This window comes from Mytilus californianus, unplaced genomic scaffold, assembly GCF_021869535.1.
Source record: "Mytilus californianus isolate M0D057914Y unplaced genomic scaffold, xbMytCali1.0.p SCAF_4, whole genome shotgun sequence".
Classification (NCBI taxonomy): Eukaryota; Metazoa; Mollusca; class Bivalvia; order Mytilida; family Mytilidae; genus Mytilus; species Mytilus californianus.
Window position 1 is genome coordinate 73,653,691 of NW_026262690.1, and position 22,387 is coordinate 73,676,077.

General features: G+C 31.6%; 2 protein-coding genes across 3 annotated transcripts; one reads left to right on the forward strand and one right to left on the reverse strand.

The window, feature by feature from the left end:
* Positions 1–3,680: 3,680 nt before the first annotated feature.
* Positions 3,681–9,088, reverse strand: LOC127738497 (uncharacterized). Its single transcript, XM_052249784.1, has 2 exons — positions 8,912–9,088; positions 3,681–5,930 (listed from the first exon to the last, which is right to left on the reverse strand). The coding sequence occupies exon 2, from the start codon at positions 5,889–5,891 to the stop codon at positions 4,797–4,799; it is 1,095 nt and encodes a 364-aa protein (XP_052105744.1). The 5' UTR covers positions 5,892–5,930; positions 8,912–9,088; the 3' UTR covers positions 3,681–4,796.
* A 308-nt stretch (positions 9,089–9,396) lies between these two features.
* LOC127738503 (pseudouridine-5'-phosphatase-like) lies at positions 9,397–19,402 on the forward strand. 2 transcript variants are annotated; one of them, XM_052249791.1, is made up of 5 exons: positions 9,397–9,448; positions 11,225–11,350; positions 14,180–14,272; positions 15,374–15,606; positions 16,829–19,402. In XM_052249791.1, the coding sequence occupies exons 1-5, from the start codon at positions 9,397–9,399 to the stop codon at positions 17,012–17,014; spliced, it is 690 nt and encodes a 229-aa protein (XP_052105751.1). In that variant the 3' UTR covers positions 17,015–19,402. The 2 variants fall into 2 exon arrangements, with proteins under 2 accessions (XP_052105751.1, XP_052105750.1); XM_052249790.1 differs by lacking the exon at positions 9,397–9,448 and adding an exon at positions 10,254–10,344.
* The last annotated feature ends 2,985 nt before the right edge of the window (positions 19,403–22,387 follow it).

Genomic DNA, 22,387 nt, shown 5'->3' on the forward strand with positions numbered 1-22,387 from the left:
GAACGTTCTAAAACAAAATTTGGAACACCAAAATTATGAAACATTTGATTTTGAAAAAAGATGTATTGGGTATACGGAAATGAAACAGCAACAAAAGACCACAATGATAAAAAAAAAATTTAAACTTTAAATTGTACAGCTGATTTTTTGAACAATCTAAAACCAACATTCAGAACAATATAAGATATAATTTTGGAAAACGAAAACATTGGTTTGATGTAGTTACATGGATTAATGAATTGAATATTGACAGACATAATGTAGTGTTTAAAATGTATGTAAGTACCAAAGCACTAGCTACTGTGTGGATTGTACCCTAAGTACCACCAAAGTACCAACCACACCATTGGTAATAAAACAAAACAGTACAACAAACCGATCTCCATGAGAATGACGCGTATAATCTGCATCAAGTAAACTCTTAGTGGCTAGTTGTCTCATTGATGATCATACCACATCTTATATTATACCGATACCAAAGCTTTGAAAAACGAAAATATAAAACTTTTTAAGACTGAGGATAAAAACATAAGAGCCAGAAGCGTAAATAAAACCATTTACATGAGGGAGATGCAATTTTCAATTAGAGTTCGTGTGATTACATTATTTATGAATTGGAAATTTACAGACAAAATGTTTCATTTAAATCATTTCATTACCGAAACACAGGATACCGGTTTGATGGGACACTTTGATACTGATAGTCCACATGCAGTGGTACAGACCAACAGGTATTCAAGTCTAAAATGTGAACACACTACATGGCTAACCAATCGTATAACTTATTAGGAATCTATACAACTAGCTAGACAATAGTTCGAGATATTCAGGACTACAATCCGGCCGAACACAAGTTATACAATAAGTATTGTTCTGAAAGAATATGTTGACCGAGATGAAGGGCAGGAAATGTGAACTTTATGCCACCGGAAAACTAATGTATGTTAGAGGTTGAAGCGTTGCTACTTATTAACACCCAACCTACATCCTACACCCTAGGCATCCGATTTAACGGTTATACTGCCGGACAGGAGAAGTCCAACTGAAAGGATGACCATGTTTTTATGCCCCAGTCAACCCTTACTTAAGGTCACCGATAACATCTTTTTGAATAAAGCAAGTAAATAAATTCATTTGATAACATTTTTAAAAGAATATATCACAAGCTGTAAGTACTGTTTGGTTTATGCTGTTTTTTTTTCCATGTCCTGTGGATGGTTACTTAATCCATCCATCAATGTACAAATAACTGGAGTGAAATGCACGGAAACTCTATTATTCTTCAAAATGTAAATTGACATTTCAATTAAGTTGTCCTAACATTACGTAATCTGTATTATGTAATACCCACTTTATTTAAGGATCAGTCTGTGCCTTTCACTCACGTCCAATTTATACGTATGAGTATCCTTTATTTGAAGAAAAGTGATATTACGATGCATTGTAAATAAAGATTGCTGAAGTACTGTAGTCCATTTTTGAACCTACTTCTCTTCAACTTGATCACTTGGCTATGAACTCTATGCATGCATCACCACAGATAGTATTTTGTTTTTCTTGGTTTATACTGAATCATGCTCTTTTAAATAGCCATTCATCGTCATTATCATAATTTAAATTAAATCTAAACATTTTGATCCTGTTCAGAATGTATATTCTCAAGCTCTTTCTCATAAATTCATGGTATTGCAGCTTCATCTGTGTACGTTTGTTCCAGCAGTAGAATGTAAAATATTCGAACATGTCCTTAAAGATGAATCCAAGGATATTTTTATTACTATTAAGCGTGTATGTGTGTTTTTTTCGAGGGGAGGGGGGTTGTCGGAACAAACTTTTTTTTCAACGTTTCAATAATAAACAGGAACAATGTTAGTTTAGTTTAAACTAAAACAAATTACCCCCCCCCCAAAAAAAAAATGCGCCTATCTAAATCTGGTGCTATGGTGAATGGTCATGTCTTACAATCTTATACGAACAAAATTCTAGCGCTTCTTCATTTTTATAGTAATTTCATATCATTATTCTAGAGCGGTGACATTAAAAGGGGTATCACACTATCATGTCACTACTGTATTATTTAAGTTCAAAAGCTTTTTAATCCATATTTGTTGTTGTGCCATAATCACAGGACAGGGCAAGGATCAAGTAAAATTACAAATGTACATTATCAAAAGGAAAACGGGAAAATTACCGCTCCAAAAGATCAAAATGTAAAAAACAGTTGGTTTATGTAAGATCAAAACAATATAGAAATAATCAAAATGCCCAGCATATTCTCAATAAAAAAAAATGTTTACGTAAAGTTTATATTCTAGTTTTTGATCGGATAATTGTTTTGGCTACAAACAGCTAAAAATTGGCCTTTTTCCATATTTTTTAGAAGTGGTTATGTTTCTTGTACATCCTAGCTAGACCTTTAAGGCATTATCTACGAATCAGACAAAACATTAAAGTAAGATAAGTCTTTTTGTTTCGAATATTTTTAAAAGCGATATATAGAAAGAATAAAGTTATGTTGGTCCAATTTCGTCAATATAAGCTAAAACATTGTTCACTGACCAATGCATTATTGACTTGCAAGTCATCTCATGTGCATCCGTATGCATGCAAACTTTAACTTGACCCTTAGTGGAGATGTGTTGCACATGTTTTCAGTATGTTGTTAAGATTTTCATTCATAAAAAAAAGTATTGTCAACAGTGAAAAGAGAAACAATGGAGCGAGCCATTTCGTAGTCTCACAACAAATAGTTAATCTTATACAGGTATAACGATTCTTTACAAATATGTTTAATCTATAACATGTAATCAAACAGGCCTAGAAAAATCGCCATCATATGATTGCACGTTCTTGTCAGTCTATTCATATTTATAGTTATATTGTGTATTATGACCAGCGACAGTCTTCGGAGGTCATCTCGATGGATGATTAGATGGTGTCAAGTCTAAAATACGCACACATTGCTGATATATTACAACAAGTCAATGTATGGTTAATCGTTTTGACTTTTTTTTATCTGGATATATGTTTTACTATGTTATAAATCAAATATGAGATTTTCGGTAAGATCGGCGAACAGGCATTGGAGAACTAATGCCCTTTTAAGGCACCTGAATTCACAACGACAATTCTCTCATGCAATACGTCATATGAATTAGAAAATGACGAGTTGACTTTTTTATCCAAGATTTGTGTTCGTCGTGTGGAAAAAATCTACATATATAGGTTTTCACAGTCGATAGAATATGTGTCCGTTATCTCCATAATAGACAGTGCTCATGTTTTCTCTTCTTTAACTTGAAACAGTAACTTACATTCTTTGTTGTTTAATTTTCTGTTTTATATACTTCATGTACACCAAATCTCTATCATAGAGGAAATAAAGTTATATATATATGTACCTGATGTATTTTACTGACTTATCAGTATCTTCGTTTGAGAAGTACCTTTGTTTTTTAATTCTTGATTACTTCAGACTTGTAATCCTTTCCTTATCATCAGACCCTTAAAAAATCATCATACATTGTTCCTTATTCGTACACGATTGTTGAAGACATTGTTTTTCGACCTATCGATGCATTTTATTAATATTATTTATTCATTAATTTTCATGTAAAAAGGGGGATCTGAATGGAGTTGTAAAATTGACTATCATATTATACGCTAAACAAACCAAACCATCTTTTTTGTCACTTTTTATTCTGCAAACATTTTAACAACAATAACAAGCAATCAAAGTATTAAACAATGACAACATTAAATAATATTATTAAGTTAAAGGAAATAGACGAATCATTAAGAAGGCAAGGCAATATATACATTTCTCTGCCATATATAAACACATGATATTTACAATGTAGCTGTTTAAAGAGACCTAAATTACGGGGTTCGAAAAATGTAACAATCTTTTCTATATTCTCATACATATTTTTATCGACCTATTGGTTTGTTCATAAAATACAACCGAAAGCTTACATATCAGCATGCAGTGAATACATAATCATTTATACTTGCATAGATTTTTCACAATAAAATTGTGTTATTTGGAATATCAGTACTTCAAATTTAAAATTTTGATTGCAATTTTTTTCTTGAATCTAATTTGATTCGAACGTGCTATTGAGATCTAAATTTGACTGTACATGTACATGAATGATCCGATTTTAAAAATCAAACGAAAAACTAAAGAGACATTATACATTTATTTGCCCTGCCGTAGGGATAAAGATTTGTTCACCTAAGAACATTAATGTTTCCCAAGGCATCACCCGAGGGAAATATAACTTTTCGGGATGAACAAGTCTTCATATACCCATAAGCCAAGCAAAATTAATGATTTATTGAACTGCTTGTTCCGTTCATACTTTCTGAATATAAAATAATCATTTACATGCATTTTTTTCATATCCGCTTGCTTTTATAACTATAAATGGCGTTAACATCAAAATTAATTATTCATTCTATGACATGTTTTTTTTCTGTTTTAATTTTCTGTTTTAAATAAGTTTTAAGGCGGTGACCTACGATTGCTTGTATCTTCGTCATTGAACTCCGGTGGATAGTTGTCTTATAATATTTCAAAAACTGGAATCTGCCAATCTTTAATCAAATTAATCAATCAATACACCTCTCCATTCAAATTGAGTTATACGGAACTCTTTTTGGAAAAGAACCTCAACCAAACAACACTATTATGACTACGGGATGATTCAATGTCAAATGAATACTTTACGACAACTCCCAAGCAATTACATTACTGCAATCACTCTTGAAAATCTGAAATTCATTTAAACAGTCTAAAATTGAACATTCGGATGTGATCTTGACGGGTTTCGATTATAATGACTATTCGAGTTTGAATAGTTTGAGCCAGGCCTACCATGTATTCGATTAAACGTGGAGTCATGAGCATAGCTTTTCGACACTGGGGTGCTATATACAGAAGGATCATGGTAATTGTCACGTGATCTTCTTGGAGATTCTGGTTGGTTATTCCTTCTGCTTATCTCAACTTCTACGTTGACATCTAAAACTGGATCGAAATGATCATTTTTATTCGACAAATAAATTACTGGATATGTTATTTCTTGATGCGTCAGAGGTTTAAATGTTTGCCATCTGAATTCAATATTTCCTTTCACTCGGCATGGAAAATAAACTTCAATGACGGTCTTTAATAAAGTAGCTGCAGCTAAAATTTCGACATCCGTTGCCCATTCTCGAGGTCTTCTCATACTAGTTAAGTACTGATTCATGCCTCCTCGACTTAGTAAAAAAGTTCGATATAATTCAGGATTTTCTCCAACATGTTTAGTAATGAGTTCCCGAACGCGCAAATGCTCGTGCTCTGAACCAATTATACACATACTAATGGCACGAAAAAAACAATTTCCGTCTCCTTCAACAGAAATAGTCTCCTTTGGGGCGGTTCTATCGTAAAAGTTTTTCATATGTCCAAACCTAAAGCTCTTTTCAACTTTTATTTTGAATTGTTCGGCTTTTTCTTTTTTCCACACCTCTGTAATAGGATAGAATACCCTTAAGGAACCTCTATCATCGTCTATTTTCTTCTTGGATGTATAATAGTCCTCGTTGTTCTCCTTTAATCTAGTCCGATCAACAGCAGCATCGTAACTGGTCCTTCCAGCAGTTGCCCTTAACGAGTCTATTCCGGCATCAAATGTAGATTTCCCAGGAGATATAGGTCCAAAAGGGTTATTCATTTCTGTTTTAGATGCATAAAAGTCATTGCTGTTCTCAGTATATCTCGTCCGATCGACCGCAGCATCGTAGCTGGTCCTCCCAGTATTTGCCCTTAACGTGTCTATTTCGGCATCAAATGTAAATGTAGTAGTTTTGCGAGGAGATTTAAATCCAAAAAGGTTATTCATACTCTGTTTTCTTGTCAGCCATTACATTTCGTTGGATAACTGGAAATGAAAAAAAAAATAGTAAAATTTGTTTAAAAATTTTGATCGAATGTTTAATTGTAAAGTTCATATAAATACAAGATCATTTTGTTTGTAAATAACTACAATTATGATGATCTATAAAGTCTGGCAAAACATGAACCTTGCTATTTATACAACAGTGGATATGTATTATGTACCAGTAAGGCATCTGAAGTTACTGACATGATTTCAGTAAAACTTTGACAAAATATAAAAACATAAAGCTATTTGTACATTCGTTTTCATATATTTTTAGGCATAATGTTTCAAGCATCTCTCAGCAAAACACGGACTTTGAATCAAAGGACTTGTTTGGTCCTTTTCTATTATCTATTATCAATTGTCTCTGATATTACGTTTTGATTTTCAAATGATTTGGATTCCAGCATCGCGGAAGCAAAAAAGAGCTAGACATATTTTGTCGAAATGCTAATCTGGTGCAATTAATTTGGTACTATTGTATGTCTGTTATGACTACCAAAAGCAGACTCATCTGCTGGTTGACTGTTATTTCACGAGGATCTCGTCAGCGTATAAGTTCAGTACTTCAGTACTTGCATGAAAACACAGATACTGTTCTACTATGGAAATCCTTTAAAATTAAGGCATGGACGTATCCCCTCATTCATAGCTCTATTTCCTTTCCAGACTTGGCAATACGTTTCGATTATATCCGTACTTTAACGTTAATGCTATATTAAGGTTTTGTTTTTTCAATCAGTTTGGCCTAGCGCATCACTGAAAAGACATTTTTGTCGAAATACGATCTGGTGCAGTAAAATTGATACTGTTTCATGTGATAACAGTCTATCAATTTGTCGATACTAAGATGAATTATGGATGCATGGTCCCGGCTTTAAATTTTACATGCATATCATAGCAGGACGATTATAGTGATATTACTTTCATATAAAACAGCTATGTTTTGTATCCAATCGACATAATTAGACAGGTCCATGCTGTTCAGAAGGAAGCAGTTTGCAAGACTCTCTATCTTACAAAAATGTCCAATTTACCAGTATTTTCTCTTATTCTTTAATACTGTGTGATAAGTTGAGAAAGGAGTCTATTGCAATTTAACATTGTTTTGGCTTGACCAAATCGGGGATCGAATCGATATTCTCCCTCATTTGAGACAAAGTCACTTACCCGAGGTCTCTGTCATATATATAGTTTATGTTTAATTTGAGAAAGTCTGGTTGTCACGGAATAGAAGTTCCTACATAATATAAGTTCCAAAAGGAAACAATATTCTGGAATATTATTTCCACTGGAATAAATATTACAGTAAATGTTCCTAACGGAATAAATGGTATAGAGTATTTGTTCCAACAGGAACAGATATTATGACATTGTTTATAACAAAGTTTCCAGTGGAACTTCAGTTAGGCGGAACAAATATACGTTGACAGTGCCATAAGAATATTTTTTTCGAGCTTTTCCGAAGTTTTAAGTGATTTGTAAGCATTGCATGATCATGTGACTCCGATTGTGGAAACATGCGACTTTGTTTTATATGTTGTTTATCAGCTGCTGTAAGAGAATATTCAAGACATCATACAAGTGTATTAATCTGTTTGTACTTAATCAATGAGTGTGACCCATAAAATGCGTATAGCAATGTCGTCATATTGATTTTTCCCTTCTACCAATGAAACCCGTTGCCCTATGGCGGTTTTGGTTGTTTTGTTTATGTCTTTTGGAAATTTATGCTTTCAAACGTTTTCTATTTTTGACTTTCCAAACTGTTTGTCTCAAGCGTACATTGTACATGATGAATGTTTTTCCATAACACATATTGAACTGAAGGAAATTGGTATCTGATCATGCTTTTTGTTTTGCTGCAATTGGATCGGCACCACTGCTGATAGACTTACAGTCCCTAATTGTACAATCTATCATTTCGGCACTGGCATGATTATAATACCAATGCTTGATTTTGTTTGTCATGAAAATTAACCGACGCAGTAAAAAAAATGTCTCTTCATTTCAGAAACCGACCGTGCTTAGCTTGTTTATGGTCATATCATTCGTCATGAAAATGCATGTTACCAGTGTAATGAGAAATTAAGCAAACAACTGAATCAATTAACCAGGTGAACCAAGATCGAATGTTTACCCAAAACAATTCTATACTGAAACAATTCCGACTGCGACAAACACCACTGACTGATATAATGGGTCTTACAACCTGACTGTGACAAACTCCTGTTTAAATTGGGTATTTGGCAACAGTTACACGAACTCCCATACAAATGGGACATTTATATCAGGTATTGAAAAGGTTTACACATAAAACTATTAACACATTAATGATGTAGGCAATATGTATAACTATTTCAAATTAAGTACATTCCAATAAATTAAATGCTGCATCCGCCTAACAGGCTTTCCTATACAAGGTTCTGGATGGGGATCCTTCATATCTTTTTAGACCATTTTTCTCTATTCCTTATTTATGTTTACCCTTATTCTCTATTCTTTATATTTTAGCATCCCACTATTCTCTATTCTTTATTTTCTTAGCCTATTTTTCTCTATTCGTTATGTATGTTGCCCTGTATTCTGCACTTTTCCGCCCGCTATTCTCTACTCTGTAAACCCCACCCAGACCCTACTATACTTATAGATCTTTCCTGTACTTATAGATAAGAAATATGCAGCGTGCAAATGTATCACTGGGGCCCACTTGAAGTTAACGTCTTAATTTAGATGTTCATAACAATAGTTTATCATGTGTTCCATGACAACCCTTCAGGTAATTAAGATCTAGTAAGAACACATCATTTATCAACCTTCAATAGGCACTGAAGTCCAGTAAAAACTGTAAACATGAAAAACTTGAAGAAAGGAGTAATGATGTTGATTGACTAGTAGTAACCAACTTGAAGAAAAAAAACGAAACTAATATGCACCTAACTTTAGTACACGACAAAGCATTGATAGTTAAACATACTTACATGTATTTTTAAAGTCCGTTATAGTGAAGTTATGTCATGTTGTGTTATTTTGAAAACCATATCGAAATTCAATAACTGAATGACGATTGCACAACTATTAATTTATAATTTAGTGAGTTGCCACTTCAGCTTAATATCTACAAAAATACTGTTATGGTGTTGAAAGTGCTTCCGCTGACTGCGCAGACGATTTAAATTTGAAAAGATATGCTTAGACATGACTTAAAAGGAATTTAAATCTGTATTCTTAATGACATTGTTTTACCTTTTTTATACCTGAATAACCGATCAATAAATCAATTTATGTAACAATCGTGGTATTCTTTAATCCAATATTAGGTTAACCTGATATAAGCTGGCGATAAAAGGTTTATTTCATGCTATTTAAAGTAATATTAATGACTTTTTAACCGACTGTCGATAGTTTTCCGGAGCTAAGTTGTAGTCCAAATCCGTCGACCTATTTTCGAGTTACAAAATCCAAGATGTCAGCCCCCATTAGTCACATTGTTTTTGATGTTGATGGGCTTCTACTGGGTATGACTTTATATTGTATACAGAAAAAGTTTACCTGAAAGGAAATATGCCTAGTTTATAATATTATGACTATGAAAATGTTTTTATAACTGCAACCAATTAAAGTGTTTGAGTTGGGCCTTAGAAGGGTCTTAGGGCTGTTGAACTGTTGAATGACAGAAACAGGATGACTTGACCCCACAAAGACGAAGTTTCTATAATAAATCCCATATTACTTTCCTGATTTACCTTTTAGTCGAAAATACACCACTGTCGAATTTCAAAGAAGCATATGTTAATGCCTTTTCATGTATTACAGTGTTCTCTCTGTGTCTTCTAGCATCATGGTAGTGTGTACTGCAGCCTGGTAGCTTTGGAACAGTAGCCTCTTATGGTCCTTGTGTTCTTATTTTGTGTGGTTCACAATTACAAAAAAAAATCAAAAAAAATCACAAGGACCATAAGAGCTATGGTACTGCATGAGTGCATCTTGATAATGTGATGCTACATACATTTTGTATCTGAAATGATTTTCTTATTTAAGATTCTGTTATGGATGCCATGCTATATTTCTTAAAAAAAAGATGGAATTTCAAATATTTCTGTTTAACCATGTTAACCGGATGCAACATGTACATTAAATTTATAGGGTACATTTATGGTGATGAACATGATGAAATCAACACAAGGCATTTCATCAAACATGATGAAATCATTCAAAACAAGTCATTTCATAAACAAATATTGAAATCAAAACAAGACACTTCATCAGAATGAGACAAAAACGCAAATTTTCTGAATCCCACTCTTAGTTTTGATATTCAAGTAGTCCAGATCAGGGACCTATTTAAATTAAAAATCCAAGATGTCTTCTACCATAAGCCACATTATTTTCGATGTTGATGGGCTTCTACTAGGTAGGTTTTCTAACTTATATACTGTAAAAGTACATATATTTTTAATTTTATATGTCAAGAATTATTGCTGTCTGATTTAACTTGACTTAGTTTACAAAATACAAGGTTTACCATTAACTTTTTTAACAACTTAATCATAATAATTTAAAATCAGAATACATGTACCACTTGTCCAAATTTTGTATATGTGCCTTAATAAGAAATTTCTAAACTGCCTGTTTATGTACAGAAAATCAATTTCTTATGTTAATAATAATAATGACTTTATTTAACATGTTTAAAGAGGGTGACTCAATTAGAATTCACTAATCTACCTTGAGGCCCTCACAAAAAACATACAGAACAAGTATTACAAATATACAATTTTTTAACATATAATTCAACTTGCATGCTGAATGATTGTCTGTAGATCAAGAAAAACTAGTCTTATTTCTCCGAAAGACCACTTAAAAGTTTCCATTAAGCTGCCATGCTCATCTCCAGGATTGATACTGATCTGGTTTTGCGCAAGAATACAGAAATTGATTTTACACTTCCATGTTTTTCCACTTCAGCGTTTTAGACCCATGTATAATAAGTGAGGTTATAGATTGATGTTTGATTTTAATTTCTCATGTGTTCCCATTATTTATTAGACTTTGTCATAATTGTTTTTAAATGATTTTGGTGTGTCATTTTTTTCTTCCAAAATTGGTTAAAACTATCTTCCTATTCACATTTGTTTACTTTTTCTTCCATTACTGGATTTTATTCTAGCTTTACTTTTATATATTTTTTTAATCTTAAAAAACATTTGTCTCTCTTCTTTATCTTTATCATGATTATAAGACAGATTGAAAAAAGAGAAAATAAGAAACATTAATCTTTTTTATTATTTCAGATACAGAAAAGCTGTATACACAGATTACACAAGGCATTGTATCTAAATATGGCAAGAATTTTACATGGGCAATCAAATGTCGTCAAATGGGGAAGAAAGAAACTGAAGCATCAAAGATAATCATTGGTATTTCATACTTAATGTTTTACATTCAATGCTATTTAGTCAGTTATAATAATTATCATCTTTATTTCAAGAGGGTAAGCTCAATTAGTACAAACATTATTTTTCCCATGAAGCTCTCACATTCCACTCACAATAGATCACACAACATTTTACATAACCAAGATAACATTATAATTTATACAGTAGAAATGGTCAATATAAAGTACATTCATTTGATAATTCCTGGATTATCCAGTAAAAACTTGAAAGAAACAATTTGATTTTAAAGTATTTCTATTTATATTCAAACCACCTCCTCCCACCTCCTTAGTCCCCCCCCCCCCCCCCCCAAAAAAAACACCAAAAAACAAAAAAAAAACTAAATAAACAAGCATTCATAGCAATACATAGTCCCCTACCGGGTAAAAAATCATTATACTGGAACAAAATGCTAATTTGTTCTATAACTTGTCATGGTGTAAACAAAAAGAAAATATCAAGTCAATGTCTTCAAGCATGACTAAAAACAGTGTGGAAAACTGAATATATGAGTGAATTTTTCAAGTCCAAGGACCATAACTCTGCACTAAATTATCAGACTGAAACAAAAATTGAACTTGATCTGTAACTTGTCATGATAAAACTATATACCAATCATGCCAATTGTCAATCAATATCTTCAAGCATGATAAAAAAAAGTGTGGAAAACCTATAACACTCTAACATTAGATATGATTAATAGTTCTCTAAAATTAGATATGATGTAATACAATGTATATCTATTTTCAAATTACAATCAAATATAATTAATAGTTCCAAATATTTTTTCTTTCATTTGTCACAAACTAATATAGATTTGTAACTTATCTATAAAATGTTGACAACTTTTATCTACACAATGTAATGTAATGAAATATATACCTTAATGAAAATAGATTCTTATCTAATTAAAGGATTTCACTTAATAAAAAATATATATATGTATATGTTGTGTACAAGTTGTCATGTTGTACAAATTATAATTTGTACAGATTTTTTGTACAAGTTATCAGTGTTTTATGAACCGCTTAACACAAATGGATGATGAAAGCACACAGTCTTTTGTTTCGTATATTTCTGTCATATTTTCACAACTACATGATACAGTCTAATACTGAGCATTGATTCCAAAAACATTATAAGAACTCAAAAAGACTTTTGATGGATATGATTTTGGTATAAGGAGAAAAATAAAATTAGAATTTAAACAATACTGGTGTCCTTATTTCCAGTTTGAGGACAAGGAGAATAGCACTAAATGTTAGGTTGAAGTATATAAATTTGAATTTAAAACATTAAACTGATACATTTTAGAAGATAAACCTGTATCACCTGGTGCAAGAAGGTATGTGTCAAAAAACTTATAACTTGTACAAAAACCCTGTACAAATTATAATTTGTACAAACTTACATCTTGTACACAAAATATATATACATGTAGCATTCAGAAAATTAGTTTATACAAAATAACATATCAACCTGCCACAAAATTCCTCAAACAATTTTCCAAGGAATGTTTTTTTAAAAATGAGTTATCTCCCTTTGTACAGATTATATGGTTTAACATAGTACTCTAACATTAGTTATGGAGTTTTTTTATGGACCATAACTCTGGACTAAATCATCAGACCGGAACAAAATTCGAACTTGATCTATAACTTGTCATGATAAAACTATATACCAAATATCAAATCAATATCTTCAAGAACGAAGAAAAAAGTGTGGAAAACTGAGTTGCTGGACTGACGGATGGACAGACGGACAGAGTGCAAAGTTGCAAACCTAAAGTCCCCTTCGACTTTGTCGGTAGGGGACTAAAGACACCATCATAAAACTTATACATACACTAATTAAGACATCAATCAGAATAATTTTTAATTGCTAAACCCCTCCTAGAAAAATGCTTTGAAGTTAAATATGTCAATTACCTAATAACAAAAGTAGGCTTAGCTGTTGCAAGTTTTTCAAAATCAATTATAGGACTGAGAATGAAGACTTGAACGAATATGGTTGCACTGAGTGATCTTCATGCATTCAAAATATATGACAAAGACCATAAGAGCTTTACCCTTCTGCAGGTATGAAAAAAATGATTTTTGGAAATACTTTATTATGCTATCTGGTGTGAATAAAATCAAGCAATATTTTCTATGTATGGTATAAATGCTGTGATGAAGTGAAGGGCAGTGAAATAAAAAAAAGTGTTGACTTCAACATAAACATTGCATCAATTTGCTGCATTTCAGTGAACTATAATAGAAGGAGACATGATATGTACATAATATATTGTAACAACTTCATAAAAATGTTACAGCAAATGCTTACAGTTACTTTGCTCATTTATTAAAGCAACATTTTAAAGAACATGGTTGAAATTAAAAATCTCTTTTGAATATTTCATCGAGTACACTTATAAATTCCACATTACAATATTTATAAGAATATATTACATTATGTACGTAACAGTACCACATAATTTACACATTTTACATGAAAACTACTACATGTAAAGCTTCAAGTTAGCTAGCATGCAGACTTTCATTTGATTGATTTCAATCCTGAAACTAAATGCTTTCCCTTAAGACAACAACAGTTATCTGCTCTTGGGACTTGAATTATCACCTGCATGCCAAACTATAAGATATTGTTATCTCTGTGGAGGATAGGTTAGCTAAGTTAATATTTTAACCACAACAACAGTATTCAGCTATATGAAGAATAGAGTTAAATAATTGAATACATTTATACATGCTATTTGGGCAAACGTTTGTAAACTAAGGTAATAATTGGTGATTTTTTATTTAATTTCAGATGAATTAGAATTACCTTTAACAGTTGAAGAATATCTAGCATTGGCACACAAAGAGCAAGAAGTATTATTTCCAAAAGTTGATTTCATGCCAGGTATATAACAAAAAAGATATAAATAACAAATGTTATACCCCACTTTTAGAATGGGGTTATATTACAATTACATTGTCCATCCTTCCATCAGTCTGTTAGTCCTACAAATATTTTTTCTCAGTTTTCTCAGAAACTCTTGAACAGAATAACTTCATATTTTGCCAGCTGCTTAACAGTGATGAGTTTAAACATGTGAGCATTTTGTGGATCTGTCAGATACCTATTTCCTGTTTGCCCATACTTTAAATTTTTCAATTTTTTGAATGAAGTTAAAAGATTTTGTCACCTTTGTCTCAGGAACTACTAAAGATAATGACTTTATATTTGGTCATCAGCTCAACAGTGAGGAGTTGTAAAGTGTGAGCACTTTCTAATATGTCAGGTATCTACTTCCTGTTTGAAGATATTTTGAACTTTTCAATTTATTGAATGAACTTAAAATGTTTTGTCAGACTTTTATCAGAAACTACTGAACTTCTTATTTGGTTGAAATTGCCTCATTTTGAAATCTTGTCATTAAATATTTAAATAAGAACAAAGGCTGTACCCAAATATATTTTGAGTTTGTCATTGTATGTAAATAGTCTTTGTTCATATCTATTTTATCAAAAAACTACATGTATATGAAAATTGCCCAGTTTGGTAAAATCTGTCAATTTACAAAATGTTTATGAAGTCAGATTAACATCACAAGGTAACGTTCTGCTCTAAATTATATTAGCCTATTCATTTATCAATAAATTTAACATAATTATGAAAGTCTTGAAATATTTTTGCAATTTTTTGGGCCAAATTAGGGCTCTTATATGTATCAGTAAAAGTGCTGTTCCTTTGCTTTTTGTGTGTTTTTTGCTGTGCATAGTCTGATATTGTATCATGGATTGATACCCCATATCCTTTGTTTTTCTATCATACTTCCTCCTTTGCACAATAATTTCATTACAAGTAAAGTTATTTTGCATGTTAAGGAATGTAAAAAAAGTTTCCCGGTCACAAATTTACAGTAATAGAATTGGTAACATTGTATCTAAAAGATAATTTTAAAAGTATGAGTTACATTATAATTAAGATGTTTTTCACAACGATTGTTTTTTTTGATAGGTGCAGAGAAATTGGTGAGACATTTACACAAACACAACATTCCTATTGCCATAGCAACAGGATCAAGTCAACATTTGATGGAGCTTAAAACCAGAAATCACAAAGATTTTTTCAGTTTGTTTTTACATTCTGTGCTAAGCACAGATGATCCAGAGGTTAAACATGGTAAACCAGCACCAGATATATTCCTTATATGTGCTAAAAGATTCAAAGAAAATCCTAGTCCAGAAAAGGTGTGTTGATATTGTTTTACTTAAATTACAATTAAATCTATATTCTTCAACATACATTTAAAAAAAAATTCAGTCTCTCAATTCAATGTTTGAAAATATAGATTTGCCGACTTTTATTCATTAATGGTAACCTATGCTTGGTGACTTTATAAAGGGATGCAAATATATTTAATAAGATGTGGTATGAGTGCCAATGAGACAACTCTCCATCCAAGTCAAAATTTATAAAAGTAAACCATTATAGGTCAAAGTACGGTCTTCAACACGAAGCCTTGGCTCACACGTAACAGCTATAAATGGCCCCAAAAATGACTAGTGTAAAACCATTCAAACGGGAAAACCAACGGTCTAATCTATATAAAAAATGAGAAACGAGAAACACTTATGAACCACATCAACAAACGACAACTACTGAACATCAGATTCCTGACTTAGGACAGGTGCAAACAATTGCAGCGGGTTTAAACGTTTTAATGGTACCAAACCTTCACCCTAATCTGAAACAATAGTGTAACATCACAACATAGAAAGACACACTATAAAATATCAATTGAAATGGCTTAACTCAATCAAAAGACATATTAACACCAGTGAACATACACTGAACAAATAAATTAGATCTATGATACAATGTAAATACAAAATAAATAAACTAAGGGAAGAATAATTAAAGTAACATGTTATACCGCTGTGAAGACCATTAATGGAAATATGAAGGGAAGAAAAGACCAATACCCAAAACTATTTTAATGGGACCAGGAATGAGCTGTATCCATCAAAATGAAATAGTTTCTTTCAGCAGTTTCCTTGAAAGTGTTACATTCTTCAAACTTTATATACCACACTAAATTCACGGTTTTAATATCACGGAAACAGTAAAAAAAAAAGACAGACAATAGAAATTTTATAAGGACTTATCTTTGAAAGCTTTATTTCAGCAAAAAATATAATTCAAGAATAAGTAAACATTTAAATAATTAAAATACAGTAGATTTCTTAAATACACAGAGGACTAGCAAATTCTGATGTAGTTATAAGGATGTTTTGGTGATTTAAGAGTTCATTAAGTCAGAATGTACAGCACAGGAAGGACTATTCCATTTAAATGAATGTGGGAGAGCAGAAAAAGAGGCTTTATTTTTTGACATTAGTAGTGGGTTTATTTATTTCATTTGTGGCATGTAGTCTTAGTATTTTCACACCAGTATCTTTATATTTAAAGGTTTTGGTGTTTGAAGATGCACAAAATGGTGTAGATGCAGCTCATGCAGCAGGGATGAAGTGTGTATGGGTACCACACGAAGAACAAGATAGAGATACACATAATCATAAATGTTCTTTAGTGTTAGACTCCCTAGAACATTTTGTGCCAGAACAGTTTGGTCTACCACCGTTTAATTTTTTATGATCATAGGATTTAAGGGTAATTTTGTGCAATTTATATATGAAAATATAATATAATTTAATTTAATTTATTTTTAATTCAACTGTATAAAGCCATGTGAGTCATTGTCATCACTTAGCGTTTAAAATCCATTCTACACTTTTTTTAAAAATCAATGGGTCAGTGAAACCAAAAAGTACAAAAAAAAATATCAATAAGTTGTGTAATCTCCAAATTGTCTCTGGTGTTTCCACTGACCAACTGAAAGTATTAAAAAAACTCACTCATGTAAATAATGAATTCAGACCATTTGAACATGTTATAAGTAGAAATTTTAGATTAGTTGGTATCCAAAAAATAGCTCTCAACAAGTAACACAATATTTACTTAGAACTTTTTTGGTTAATAGATCTTTAATTCTGGAAACAAATAGGCCAATTTTAATTTGATAAAATCCTAAAATTTGAAGGTGCTTTTATAATGGAAACAAATGATGAGTCAGTTGTGTCCATTGTTGATACAATGAAAACATGTGAATGCAAGATGAGCAATATAGGATGTACAAGGCTGGTATACACTTTTTAGAACATCTAAGACATTTACCATAATTAATAACGGTGAAAAACCTTTCCTATTTTAATGCATCCCCGCCCTACGGGAGAATATGAAAAAATCCCAAGAACCGGTTATAATAAATTAAAAGTCAAATTTGATATATATGTGCACAAAATTTATTTCTATAAAGCAAAAGTTAAGTTAATAAAATATTTATTAAAGGTCTTTGACAAATACAAGAATTATGGTCATCTTTAAGTAGCAAAACTGTCGTTTGTAGTGCTATAGGAATGAAATATATTGAGTGTAAATGGTACAGCCAAAAATAAAAAAAAAATGTTTACAAAAACTTAAAACTCAAAGCAGTAAAAGATAAAATAACAATAATTGGTCTTTAGTTTTCACAGAAAACAGATATCTTGCATCTTTGGCTCTTCTTAGAAATCTTGTATTAAATGCAGATGCTTTTGTTGTAGTTTTAAGGATACCATATCAAGTATTGGAGACCTTTTAACAAAAAAATATTAACATAGACCTTTTTCTTTAGATATAAAAAAGATGTGGTATGATTGCCAATGAGACAACTCTCCACAAGACACCAAATGACTCAGAAATTAACAACTATAGGTCACTGTACGGCCTTCAACAATGAGCAAAGCCCATACCGCATAGTCAGCTATAAAAGGCCCCAAAGTGACAAATGTAAAACAAGTCAAACGAGAAAACTAACGGCCTAATTTATGTCCAAAATAATGAAAGAAAAACACACAGCAACAAACCACAACCACTGAAATACAGGCTCCTGACTTGGGACAGGCACATACAGAATGTGGCGGGGTTAAACATGTTAGCAGGCGCCCAACCCTCCCACTAACCTTGGACAGTGGTGTAACAGTACAACATAAGAACTATAAAAATCAGTTGAAAAAGGCTAAACTCATCAGTTGGATACAAAGAGAAATACATCGAACAAAAACACAGAGTCGACGTGGACGGGTACTTGTACATCCTAACAACAAAAAGACACTAAGTACAGATCATAGAGTACTCGCAGTTACTGACAGCTAGTTCAAAGCCAATAACAACTAATAAAAAAAATCATGCATCTAAGACTAAATTATCAATCAATACACATCCAACATCCAATGGATTTAGTATAAAGACGTCATAAACAGTCAGAGAAACACATGACCTTGTGCAATGCCAAGATACAGGTATCGACAGGTTGTAGAGCCATGAATGTGCATATGTATTTAACAATAACATTTAGGTTGTGTTTTATTTCTAAAACAACTAATTGCTACTTAATACAACAAAAATTTTGTCAGATAACAAACGTTTAGCATTGTAAATGACAATCGAGCTGGAACATAATTCACCCCTTAAAATAATTTTGAAATAATCCAATAATCAGACGATAGAGTAGTGGACCAACATTAATGATTCAAAGTTAAATAATTAATTAGTAATTGCTACAGTGTTTTCAGCATTTCACATTACTTTTTTTGTCATCCCCATATACATAGTCCCAATACAAACAAGGCTGTTCCAGAAATGAATATAATATGGGAGAGGGGGGCTGGTGTCTGAAGGCAATTTTTATTTTACACTTCCATGCTTGAAATTTTCATTGATTATTTCCTATAAGTATTTAAGCTATCTTAAATCATCACCCCACCAATTTTAAAAACGGGCCATAAGACCCACTTCCATACGATCAATTCTTGAACAGCTTTATGTATTATTATTTTTGACAAACTTTATATCCATGCTCCTAGATATTGGAAATTGTTGTTTGAAATGAAAATGTGAAATGAACTGTGATCATAATTTTATAATAAAGGAATATCAATTAAATTGGTTTTCAGTATTAATTTGTGCTGCCTCATATAATTGTGGTGTACTATAATTTAGGTATTTGGCATTATATTCTTTGAAGCAAAAGCCTGACCAAACTTCTGCATGTGTTAATTGTTATATCTGAAGTAAGCAATGATTTTTGAAAACTGATTCCCGAACATTTTAAAAGCAAGTTTAATCTCAGAAAATTCTTCACATTTGCACTATAATTTTCATGTCATATACAAATTATTGCATACCAGGATTCTTTCTGCTAATATTGCCAAAGACCTAGATGACAGTAGCATTTGTAGGACATATAATAGTATTTTGCATTTTTTATTGGATTTGTTTTAAAGTCATATGAAACTTCAAATTTGAAAAAAAAAGTTAAATATGTTTAATATACTTGAATGGCTAAGTTTTACTCTAAAAGAAGTGAACATGAACTTTTTTTAAAAAAGAAAATCCTTTATATTATCAAAATTTTCATAAATGTACCGATATTGAATTATTGACTTCCCAGACACTAATTTGCCGATAATTTCGCATATGCAATGACCTTTACTACGATTTCGCTGGTTATAACTTCATCCACCGCAATGCGCAAGTGCGAGGGGAAAACCGCGATGAAAGAATGTAAACAAACGTGCTCTGGAAGATAAATAGTAATACCAGATTCTTAAAGAACAAATTTGATACAACGAATCATTTAACAACTGTTAAGGAAAAGTTTATGTAACAAATGGGAACGCATGGAAAATATAAAAAACAAATGTCAAGGCTCTTTCAATTCACTTATTTGTCACGTTTTCCACGTGCTCTGTTTTTATTGTTTATCATTGTCATGATCCGGTAAACTTCGGCAACAAACTCGAAAGTTAATTAGCTTGCGATCAACAATCTATGAATGAAATATTATTTGTCGATAATACGTTATTGATTCGTAATAAATATAAAAAAAAACGTGTATTCAAGACCTAGTTTAGTATATATGCATGCATTGGTTCAATGATTTCGATAACATTAAAATTTCAAGAAAATTGTTTCATATGACTTTAATATTAAAAAGTTTTCGAGCTTACTTGGTATTTGCATTTGTTGACTGATTTTTATTTTCACATTCAAAGCTAATTTACAGAAGCCAATGACTCAATGGAATTAAAATTAACACAAATGATCCTTGGTGGTTACATAGTCGAAGGGGACTTTAGGTTTGCACTCCGTCCGTCTGTCCGTCTGTCTGTCTGTCTGTCTGTCCGTCAGTCCATCCGTCAGTCCGGCAAATCTGCTTTCCACACTTTTTTTCTTTGTTCTTGGAGATATTGATTTGATATTTAGTATATAGTTTTATCATGACAAGTTATAGGTCAATTTCGAATTTTGTTCCGGTCTGATGATTTAGTCCAGAGTTATGGACCATAACTCTGGAGTCTGGACCATATCTAATGTTAGAGTACTATGTTAAACCATTTTTCTGTACAAAGGGAGATAACTCATTTTTTAAAAGACATTCTTTGTTAAATTATTTGAAGATTTTTTTTGCAGGTTTGTTTGTTATTTAGTATAAACTAATTTTCTGAATGCAATATATATAAAAAAAAATTATGAAAATAAATCCTTTAATTAGATAATAATCTATTGTTATTAATGTATATATTTCAATACATTACATTGTGTAGATAAAAGTTGTTGACATTTTATAGATAAGTTACAAATCTATATTAGTTTGTGACAAATGAAAGAAAAAATATTTGGAACTATTAATTATATTTGATTATAATTTGAAAATAGATATACACTGTATTACACTTTATCTAATTTTAGAAAACTATTAATCATATCTAATGTTTTTTTCACTCATATAATCAGTTTTCCACACTGTTTTTAGTCATGCTTGAAGATATTTACTTTTTGTTTACATCCATAACAAGTTATAGAACAAGTTAGCATTTTGTTCCAGTAAAATTAATTTTTACCCGGTAGGGGACTATGTATTGCCATGCAATACTCTCAGAATGCTTGTTGCTATTGGAATTTTTAGAAGGTTAACATCTACTTTCATATTTTCGGCCACAATTAACTGAATCTTTACATCAACATACTTTTTAACTATTTTGCTTTTCAAAACAAAAAGAGAATATGATTTACCAATTACGATACAAAATTGCAAAAGCAAACGAAAATCACTTTCATTGTTGTTTTATCTGCAAGTCACAGTTACGTCTTCAACAAGGAGCAGAAACTCACTGCAGGTTTTGGACTATCCGAATTCCAACAAAATGCAACCAAAACTGAGTGTTTTGAAATATAGAACCATGCTTCTTCCTTCAATTCATGATCTCGTCAAATCTCTTTGGATGGTCGAAAGTTATAAAGTGTTATTTTCATTTATTTTTGCATGGTCGATAAGCCGCTGTTTGACTGTTGGTCATGTTGGTATTATCAGCTCACTAGGCAGTGCTCTAGATTTGTCATAATTTATAAGAACTATTCTAAAAATTCACTTTTGTAAATCCAGAAATTATTAGAAAAATAAGGCTTCAAGTCCTTTAGGCAAAGTAGACCCTTGATGAATTTGTCTGCTTTTCATGTACCATTTGGTCATAAAGCTCCAAATGTTTCAACACATCGTTATATCTCGGGCTTTCAAATGAACAGGTTTGATCGTTCTTGATGAAGGTAAATCCAGAGAAGCGGTTCGGACGCCGAATTTATAAAATCTTATTTTTGTATTGTAAACCTTTTCTTTTTTGGCAAGACATTAAAGTCATGAGCCATATTATGTGACAAGGATGTTCTGATGATCAATTGTTACATTTGTAACTATTGTGCCAATGTGAAATCCGAGATTGCCACAACCTCTGAACTAGTCTTATTTAAGAGTATCTGTGTAATACACAAACATAAAAAAACGTACTGGTAGAATGAAGATTATGCTTGGATAATCGGATGTTTATCATTATTTGGTAATTTTGTGCAATTAAATTTAAATCTAAGACG

Excerpts from the sequence above, each read along its gene's own strand:
- LOC127738497 (XM_052249784.1), bottom strand. The coding sequence starts at position 5,891 with ATGAATAACCTTTTTGGATTTAAATCTCCTCGCAAAACTACTACATTT.
- LOC127738503 (XM_052249791.1), top strand. The coding sequence starts at position 9,397 with ATGTCAGCCCCCATTAGTCACATTGTTTTTGATGTTGATGGGCTTCTA. Across the intron at positions 9,449-11,224 it reads TGTTGATGGGCTTCTACTGG|ATACAGAAAAGCTGTATACA; the intron begins GTATGACTTTAT and ends TTATTATTTCAG. Across the intron at positions 14,273-15,373 it reads AAAAGTTGATTTCATGCCAG|GTGCAGAGAAATTGGTGAGA; the intron begins GTATATAACAAA and ends TTTTTTTGATAG.